The sequence below is a fragment of the Zootermopsis nevadensis genome, unplaced genomic scaffold (genome assembly GCF_977971745.1).
Source record: "Zootermopsis nevadensis isolate Lab colony 2312 unplaced genomic scaffold, Znev_1.0 Znev_ptg000017l, whole genome shotgun sequence".
In the NCBI taxonomy this organism is placed as follows: Eukaryota; Metazoa; Arthropoda; class Insecta; order Blattodea; family Termopsidae; genus Zootermopsis; species Zootermopsis nevadensis.
Genome location: NW_028259149.1, coordinates 969761 through 980488, shown reverse-complemented (window position 1 = coordinate 980488; position 10728 = coordinate 969761). Strand labels below are relative to the sequence as shown.

Genomic DNA, 10728 nt, shown 5'->3' with positions numbered 1-10728 from the left:
ACATAGAATAATCTCTCAGATTCCGAGCAGGGATGCGGAGGCCGACAGCTTCCAGAAGGGAAGGACAGTGTTTAAAACCATGGTAAACCTGGGCAAGGAACAGTGCATCACTGCAATGCCTTCTCTTACGCAGGGTATGGAGTTTTAAATACTCTAAACATTAAAATAACTGTAATGCACTTGAGGGAGGAAACGATAGTAGCAATCGAGAGAAGAGAACGAAAAGGTTAATGTGCGAACAAGACCCAGGAACTTAATACAATGTGAAAATATGTGGACAACATGGTTGTGAAATCAGAGCTTGGAGTCGATAAATATTCCCAGGTCTTTAATGGTATCGGTACGTGTTATGGAGGACTGAAAAAGTTTGTAATCAAAGATCAAAGTAGTGGTTTTCCTGGAGACGGAAATTACTGTAGTTTTACTAATATTGAGTTTCATGAAGTTAGCAGTGCACCAACCTTGTACCGAGTCAATGTCAGTTTGAAGTTCATTGCAGTCAGGAGATTTAATAGCACGAAAAATTTTGATATCATCAGCGAAAAGAAGGCATTTAGAATGATTAATTACTTGGCATATGTCATCAATAAACAAGTTGAAAAGTAGAGGACCCAAAACAGATCCCTGTGGAACTCCAGAGAGGACTACAAAAGGAGACGAAAGAGTTCCAGAAACGCGAATCTGGGATTGTCTGTTGGTCAAGTAACTACGAAACCAGTTTACGTAACCATCAGAGAGTCCAAAAGCACTGAGCTTGTTGAGTAATAGATTATGAGGGACAAGATCAAATGTGCTGCTAAGATCAAAATAAACAGCATCAGCTTGACCCTGGGAGCCAACTATTGGATTAATAAAATCAAGATAGGTTATGAGATTAGTAACTGTAAATTTAGATTTAGTAAAACCATGCTGACAAGGATTTAATTTCGACTTTATGTAATGTGAGATATGACCATAAATAACAAGTTCAAATAATTTGGAAGAAATATTAAGTATAGAAATGGGTCGGTAGTTACTAACAGTGGCAGAGTTACCTTTTTTTAAGAACAGGAACTATTGCTACCTGTTTCCATAAAATAAGGAAATAATTCTGCGTTAAACTTAGATTAAAGATGTGCTTGAGAACAGGAACAAAGATCTCCGAACAACACTTTATAACAAAGGTAGGAATATCATCAAGTCCGACAGATTTGGAAGGTCTCAGACGACGAATTGCTTTACAAATGTCCAATTCGGAGATAGGGGCTAAAGACAAGAAGTCAGAGGACTCCACAGGGGAAGGGGATACGCCTAAAGAGGTACTGTAGACCGACTGAAAATGCTTAGCAAATGCATCGGCAACAGAATGGGGTTCAGCCAAATGAGTGCCGTTAACCTCAAGCTGAATACAAGTGGAATTTCTTTTTCTACGTGACGCCACGTATTTCCAAAATTGCTTGGGTTGCGACTTTATATTGTCGTCAATCGACTTCAACCAAATATGTCTGTCAGACTTGATTGTAGCCTTCACTAGCTTGCGATAGAAGGAAAATTTACTATAAAAATAATCAGAGTTATTCTTTTTAAAACATCTGTAAAAGAAATCTTTCTTCACTTTCGTAAATACTAGGTTTAGGAGACCAGTGCTGCCAACAGTTCCCATGCATTGTCTGAGGTCGAGAAGACACGCGGAGGTGTAGATGGCATCTCCCTTGATAATAATAATAATAATGGCAATTAACCAGAGGGAGACCGCGCTTCCAGTCAAAACGAGGGGTGTTAAAATCACCCATGAGAATAACCCGTGTTCAAATTGTTTTCTAGAAATCGAAAGTAATTAGCAAAAACTTCAGCTAGCATCAGGCGGAAAGTAATGGTTGCCAATGAGTAGATTTAGACCATCAAAAGTGGGGATTTCGAAAGATTCTGAGTCGTGCCTGCGTTTACAGGCACGTACTCCGGGGGATAAAGCGATTAACACTCCACCCCCACGCGTCTTATTTGTGCATATTCTGCCAGAACGGAAATAAATTGTGATCGTAACACGAGTCGTTTAGCCAAGTCTCAGTTAAACATAAGATACAATGACCAGAGGACCAGACGCTATCGTAGAATTCGAGTTGCTTGGTTCTGAGACCTCTGACGTCTTGGTAATAAATGTCCAAAGAATTTCAATGCTGTAAGCGACGTCAGCTTCAATTGGTCTTTAAGCGAGTCTTCTATGTCTGCGGAAGTGACGTCCGGGGAGAAACGAGAGACGAACAGCGACTTCGCTATGACAGAGCGAAGAAGAGCTCCTCACTCCAATCATCGTGGGCCTCACTTTCTTGGAAGAGTTGGCCGACCCAGGAAGTTCAACCCTCCTATTGGTGGGGCCTTCTTCTGTCACAAATCCACCGCCGGAAGTAGTAGGAACAGCAACACCTGCATTCTTCCCGGCATTAGACTTAACAGACACGGAATGATGGTCAGGCGAACGGGCGGCAGCCACTTTGCTGCTGGGGGCAATGACCTAACAGAGTTCCATCAGATGACACCTTTAGGTCCTTAATCCCACAAGTAATTTTATTTAGATGAAATTTAAGGTGATCATTGTCCTTCTGAAGTTTCTGAACATCTTCAGAAAGCCTAATCACCATCTGAACCAAATCTTCGACTAAATCGAACCGTCTCCAGGATCCTTAAATGATGGCAAAATGAGCTCCCTGTCAGGAGTGTCATCATCCCTGGACGCACGAGACTCAACACAACGAGAAACACACTTAAAGGTGGATACACCACTACTCATATAAAACGAACATTCACTTTCCGTAATTTTTAAACAAAGAGATCATATCTAGAGCTGCAGGGCCCACTACAATTGATAGACTTTTGTTAACCATAAAATGGTTTATTACACTGCACCAGCAAAACACGTCCGTTCACTTCGACAACTCGAACGATAATGACAATAATAATAATCTTTTGAAACCCACTCTCATGGTTGCAATGTTCAGAATGTATTTTGTAATTGTACTTACGGCATTAGCTCAACATAAGTTGTCACTTATTTCTTGTAAAAAATTCCGTCACAAGACACAGCTTTTTTGCTTTTATCTTGGAATTTGTCCAACCTCTTTCTAATTTTCACCGCAATCCAAACAAAGTTTCAACCACTCCTGGTTGATTATGAGCGAACACACACCGTTCCAATTTCTGTTAACACTGTTTAACCCAGTTGCAAGCACAGAACTGACAAAGTTAAAACTCCAGTGAAGGGTTCAACAAAAGAATAACTATACACTTTCACTGCATTCCAATGTCTCACACCCTCAACCATAAGCTAATCTTCAGGTAGAAGGCATTCATCAGTCAAAAATTCAAAACAACAAAATACCAACTGTAAACATTTCCCATAAAAGCATTTAAGCTAAGTGCATACCTGCTCCTGTCCAACTTAAACAAAAAGGGGTGACCAAGTTTCAGGATAAAGGGGTGTCCGGTATATAGGGTTGTCCAACTTGTGGGGTTTTACTGTATATTTTATGGAGTGCAGTTTATTATGTAGAGGCTTTAGACCACTGCTTCTGTAATTTTAAGAATGAAACAGATTTTTATGTTTTAGTGCGTATGTTGTTGTACATTGTACATTTTGTCACGCACAGCACAAATATTCGTATTACAGCAAGAGTGGAAAGGTGTACACTCAAGTACATTGACAAGTTCTAAGACGGAGGAAAAGCATGGAAACTTCTATGATATGTAGCGTTAATGGGAACCAAGTATAATAATTTTTTCTCGTGCTACCAACTGTCAGGTGGTTTGGAAGGCGAAGAAACCAAAGTTCTGAGATACATATTCGTTCTCAGGTTTCTGAAGTAGTTATTCTTCGAGGTTTTCACGGCAGTGAGTATGAAGATTGCTGTCTTCTGGGTTGTAGGACCATGTGGTCTGGTTGAAGTTTACTGACATTTCAGAGGTCCTTGCTTCCTCCATCATCAGGGTGATGAATAAGTCGTGCGAGTGGTAAGCACTAGAGTTATATGGAGGCAGTAAGGACCTCAGAAATGTCGGTAAACTGCTACCAGACTACATGGCACCACAACCCAGAAGACAGCAATCTTCAACGTGGAATAGGTTTGAAAAAGACTGATTGGCTGAGTAGGACAGTGAGCGGCTACGGTGGGATAACAGCTTGCTTACTTGCCCTGTCTTATATTAATCATCCAGAAATTCATGTCCACTACGTGCCACCCTGAACATGTTAACTACAGTGTTTCCTGAATTGAATAACATTTGATTTCACTCATCCCTCGAAGCCAACTTCACACTCAACTCCAATCACAAACGCCAAAGGACAAGAATTAGATATCTATTTACACATGTCACTAGCATTTGAAATATAAGTTTTATAGTGGATTTATTTAACATGTTTTTCAGGGCATCCAGGACTCCAAATTGGTAAAATTGTTTCATTCAGTTATCTATCCCAAGTGTTACTGTATTGTTTCATTCAAGAATCCTCATGGGGAAAGAAGAGATTGAAGGTTGTCTAGGCAACACAGAGTTTTCCTCCGGGGGCTTCCCCGGTTTCTCCGTGGCATCCCAACAATTACTCCATTCACACACAGAAGAAGGCAATGGCAAACCACTTCTGGCTCATCTGCCAAGAACGTATATGAACAGGTCCCAGTCCGAGAAAAAAATGGAAGGATCCTGTTCATATGGACTTGTCGTCAGACAGAACACTAAATAAATAAATAAATGGTAATGGGTTGTTTTTAATACAGATATTAAATAAACATCATTGTTTTAACACAAGTTTACAACCAAATTAATCACCTGTACCACAATTATTGGGTCAAGTCCCTCTCCTCTGCTACAGCATTGCATTCAGCCTTGTATGTCGTCCATAGTGCTGAAACGTTCCAGCAGTGTCTGAATCATGTCAACACATTTCCCCCAAACCACAGCGTCAAGCAGCAGCTGAGGCGGAATGGAACGAATTTTGGAAAAATCAAGAGACAGCTTGTGAAGATTTGGGCCCTCTCAACAATTACTAGATCTATAAATGTAAGCTCCTGCTACAATCACCCAGCACAGTGTTGAAGTAATGAGTGAGATGGTAACCAAGGCATTGTGAAGTCAGTGGAGGGTTTAAAGTTTATGGTCAAGGAATTCACATGTGTGCAGTTCTCACAGGAGTTACACTGTTACTGAACAGCTGAAACAAAGATCAGTTTTCCTCATTCCCTTTAACTGATTCCCGCAGGAACAAAGTAAGCATGTTTTATTGGTCCAATCTCATTGGAGTTCCCACAGTTAATACAAGTCGCGCTGTACATCACCAAGCTTCGCTGACCTTGAAACATAAGATCATACAGTCGAAAAGTTACCACCTCCAAAATGAAAACTGCTTTTGTAAATTGTGTACCACATGTTCCACCTCGAAAAGGCAACTTGGTCCTTGTTGAGAAACGGTCCTTCGTTTCACGAAGGAATTACGCAGTTTGTGGGTAAGATTTCACGTTCACACGGCGGCAGATAAGAAGATTGCTGTCTTCTGGGATGTCGCGCCCTTCCGCTTCTTCACTGCAATCAATGGCGTGATCCATCCAACAAGTTTCGTACCTAGGAAGTCCATACCGGCAACATCATTGTTGGCCGAAATGTTTTTGAACATGAAACATTCAGCTCCACCAGTGAAAATCTTTGGTCATGTTTAGTTCAGTTACCTGTGCTCTAGAAGGTAGTTGTATTATCGCTGACTGAAAAGGACGCCTTTGTTCGGAAGTAAGAAGCTATATAGGCTTTTTCTCAAGCTACTTTCCTGTACAATATATCATTCATGATGTGTGATAAACAATTTTCATACTTTAAAAACCTTCTAGAATCTGTTGCAACAAGAGTACCCAAAATTATATTGGTCAGAGCTGAAGAAATATTTCCTTCTCTGAAGGAGACCTCCGTAAGTATAGAAACTAACATAACCAATAGTTATATAAAAAGGTCTCAAATCGTTATGTTATAATGTGGTTGTAAAAGATTCCCGTCTTGTGTTCATTATGTTATGGCTACCATGAGCATGACTGCTACACAGTTAACAGTGTGGAATTGTCCTTTATAAATGAAAGGTGTGTATGTATCTATGGGGATGGAATGTGGGATGCTTGTGTAAGAGGATATGTACCTTGGCATCACTACAGTAAGACTCCAGTAATTTTTTTTTCATCAACACAGGTTAATGAATTTTCTTGCCGCACATAACATTACAGCAGTTTGTTATATTCTGGAAATTTTGATGCGAAAAAGATTTGCGAGATACAATTTTATCCTGAATATACTCAGTATTACCTTGAGGGCACCCCATATTCTATTTCAGAATATTCGATTGTAGATTCTCATCCAGTTTATACCAGAATTTAATGCATATCATCTCAAGGAATTATGTTTAACTCATACTTTTACAGCAGAATTGTTATAAAATCAAGACAGAAAATGATGTGGATGAACTGAGTGTAGAAGATTACGTTGGCTTGAGAAAGGATGAGGTTTACACACAATCAGCTTTTCCAATAACAAAGGATGAATGGGAGGTAAGCCTCCTTTTAACCACATTATTTGTGGTTCTTATCTGTTTGTGTGTATGTACAGATGTATCCATACATGCATGCTGTTTTATAAAAAGAACATTTCTGCAACACAATAATTGTATATGTGTACTTTGGTTTTACAGAACTGTATGGCTTCGGTGAAAGATGAACCTCATTCCGACAGTGATATGTCTCATGATGGAAATGAGGTCATCCGAGTAAAAGCTGAAGATGTCTCAGATATAAAAATCGAGGAACATCCTGTTCCAATACTATCTGCAGTAATCAAGGATGAACAGGAGGTATGTCCATTAAAGTGTCAATTGTCCTCATGTGTGTGTCTGTCCATCCAAATGAAAATAGTGTCATCTGATGAATAAATTTTGAAATTGTATCTAAGTTATGAATTGTATCACAGACGATCTTCAGACATTTATAGATCCTGATAATTATTCTAGAGATAGATTCTGAGCACTGTGTTTGTTTTCGCAGTATACTCAGTCTCTACCCCTTTCTTCTGAAGTAAGGATATGGTATGCTGAATTACCAGATTGTACTCACAGTAGATCTTATTTAGGATGGATGTACCAGGTCTACAATTTATGAGGCTGCGGTCGTGCTTGCATTGCGTGGTCGGCCGGCGCTCTGTTTAAGTGGGCGGGTGTTGTGCGTGTTCCTCTGGTGGGTGACCCGCGAATCAGTTACAGTGCCGCTAGTAACAGCGAACTACGAATATTTCTCGTCACTAAGACATGTTATTACATTAATTGTTCTTACCTTAAATCACAAAAGATGTTCTAAGTGACTTCCTTGTGCTTGCAAGCAAGCTTCACATCTCATTAACATGTTTCGAAATACTCGATGAAGCTCTTCTTGGGATATTGCCGAAATGAATTGTCGAATATTTTCTTTAAGTGCTTCTGCAGTGTGCGGATAAATTGTAAAAGTTATGTTAATTGTATACATAGACCGTTCTTCCAAGAAATGACCGATGAAGAAAAGACTTAAAGTTTCTTCTAAATGTTTTGAACATGAAATTGGTAGAAATATGTTTTTATAAAAATTAAAACGTTTAAGAAGTGGTCAAGTCGGTAGTTCAACTATAAGTTTGGAAAGTGGTTTATTGGAACAGTCATTATTACTGTAGACTGTACATCACTTCGTCTGAACAGATAATTTTATTTGTTTTCTGTTACTTATTAAGGCATGAAGATGTGCTGGAATTCTTATTGACAAATAGAGAAACCTAAAGATCAGGTTTATTTATTTAGGTTAATTTTTTGAATTTATATTTGCATTAGCAAATCATGACTTCATATATCCCCACTTCTTGATACTTTGACTCTGATTGGTTAACTCTTGCTTGCCTGTTGCAGAAAGCCCAATCATTTTGCTATAGGTTTTCTATTAACAAGTCTGGCTGGATACAAAGAACTTGAGTATGTATGTTATGATATAGGATGAGAATCCAGGGATAGTTGGCATATGTGACTTTTCTTCTATTCTGTGCATTAGAGATTATTTTTTGCACCTCTTAAGTACCATTCTGTCATTCAGGAGTCCATTTGATATGTGTCTGACTTCAGGCCTGACAAGAAACCCAACTTTTTGTTACAATTATCAAGGAACTAAATGAACTAGTAATTGTACATCTTCCTATCCCACTGCATCTAGAGTAATATATTTGCCAAGTTTGTATGCTTACCTTTTAATACAGTGACCTACCATTCAAAGATAGAACACATTATGCGATGGAAGACCATGGGATGAATTCAAGGGCTCCAAAATATTTAATCTCTTGCTGTAAGTAGCCAACAAGTGATTGAACCAACAAATTTACATGTAGCTGTCCCAGTGTGTACATAAATGTGTTTACTAAGGAATTCGGAGCCAACCAGGTACAGAGTAAGATCCAATATAACTGAGTGACTTGGCATTTATTGTTTGAGTATGATGTTAAATTGGGGGCTGAAGTTTGGGGTCAGGGGCTCCAGATTATGTCACATACTTCAGTGAATTAACTGTTGTAAACTGCAATGTGGACTTCAAATTCTTGCACACCTTCCATTAAATGTAGGTCAGGTAATGTGATTTGGTAGAAAAACCTATCATGTTGCTTTCAAACTCATTCTTCTTCTTTTTTTTATGATAAGTTTATCATAATTCCTTTCTCTTTTCTTCAGCAGAGTCCTCAGAAAGAACATGAAGTTAAGCATGGTGGGGGACATCCCAATTCCTGTGATGTATGCAGTGAAACATTCTCTTCTCCAAGTGCTCTAAAGAGACATCAGCTCACACATAGTGGAGAGTATCCATTCCCTCATGATTTGAAGATACACGAATGTGTACATAGTGGTGAGCGGCCATTTTTGTGTGATGTGTGTAATAAATCATTCACTCAGAAGAGTCATCTGAAAGAACATCAAGTCATACACAGTGGAGAGCGTCCATTTAACTGTGACGTGTGTAATAAATCATTTAGAGATCGTGAAACTCTGCAGATCCATCAGCACGTACATAGTGGCGAACGTCTATTTTTATGTGATGTGTGTAATAAGTCATTCACTCACAAGAAAAATCTGAAACAACATCAAGTCATACACAGTGGGGCGCGTCCATATGCCTGTGACATGTGTGATAAATCATTTACTCGGAAGAGTGATCTGAAACAACATCAAGTCATACACAGTGGGGAGCGTCCATATTCGTGTGACGTGTGTAATAAATCATTCACTCAGAAGGGTGATCTGAAACGACATCAATTCATACACGGTGGAGAGCATCCATATTCGTGTGACGTTTGTAATAAATCATTCACTCAGAAGGGTGATCTGAAACGACATCAATTCATACACAGTGGAGAGCGTCCATATTCGTGTGACGTGTGTAATAAATCATTCACTCAGAAGAGTGATCTAAAGAAACACCTTTTATTACATTCATAACCAGTGATGTGTGTGACAGATCATTCAGTCAGTAGAGTCATCTGAAGAAACATTAGAGGACGTAACATGGAGCTCCAACACCCCTTATAATTTTTCAAAAATTGAAGAAATTAATTTTTGTGTTTATAATTTGTAACACTTTGTTTCCTCTGTATCATTATTTTAATATTGCCCCTTACACGGTCATTGTCCACTAATCGGCTGAACTGACAGTAAGTCCGCGGGCGAGGAGTGCGAAGCAGAACGGGGCTATCATCCGGCTGCAAGGATTTCAGTGCGGCTTTCCGGTCCAAAGTTGCGAGCGCAGTGCGAGGTCGAGTGAGGGCAGTTCACTGTTACAGCGCAAATCGGAGCTGCAGTCCCCGCAGCCGGCTTATAGTAAACACGCTTGCCGCTTAGCATGTGGTTTAGACTGGTTTCGTGGTTATTGTTAATGAGTGTTGAATAATTCTGTGTGCTTGCTATTTTTTGCTCTGATAATGGGCAAAGGAAGTGTATCTTAGTTACAGCAAATTACTTTTTCTAAATTGTCTTTGTCTGAAAAAGCGATGTAAAAAATTATGGCCATCCTCTTCCAAACTTAGAAATAGTCAAAACATCATCGAGCACGTATAGGTTTTCTCCTGATGTAAATTTATTTATGTTGTTATGTGTTGAAAAACTATTCTGATTTTTCTGCTTTGCGCAGCACTACCACTGCTCAGACTCACGAGCCGCCACTGGTTTTTACTTTGTTATTAATAGGACAGTGCTTCTTTTATTATTGCTTTATATATATTATTATATTCCTCTGTTTTATGTTTAGCTCTTCTGTGCATAATATGTTGTTAATGTTGATAAAATTACTTGCTGTGTAATCTTTAATGGTAAACACAATAGACTTATTAGTTTATGAGTAAAATGTAAGTGCGTAATTTTACCCAGGGCCTTGGCCGAAAATAAGACTGGGAATTTTGTATTGTTTATGTATTTTTAAAGAATGCCCATAGGAAGATTAATTGTTTATGTAACAGACATTTCTTCATACTCCAGACAGTACATAAAGCATGTAGTTGTACATTCAGAGGTCAGAGTTAATGTGTTAAACTGATTTTTAATTACAGTATGTCATTTTGGGTCCACATACTCTGTGGAGGAACTCGAGTTATCTGACAGCTGAATGCAAGCAATATTTTGTTGTTGAAGATGATTGTCTTCTGGGATGTTATGCCGTGTGGTCTTGTAGAAGTTTG

At 39.0% G+C, this 10728-nt stretch overlaps 1 protein-coding gene across 1 annotated transcript in view; it reads left to right on the top strand.

The window, feature by feature from the left end:
• Positions 1–5197: 5197 nt before the first annotated feature.
• LOC110840910 (uncharacterized) overlaps positions 5198–10728 on the top strand; it is a 50537-nt gene continuing 45006 nt past the window's right edge. Inside the window, exons 1-2 of the mRNA XM_087350704.1 lie at positions 5198–5926; positions 6429–6554. Coding sequence (XP_087206830.1) covers positions 5807–5926; positions 6429–6554 — 246 coding nt within the window. The 5' untranslated portion in view covers positions 5198–5806. The remainder of the gene's footprint in view (positions 5927–6428; positions 6555–10728) is intronic.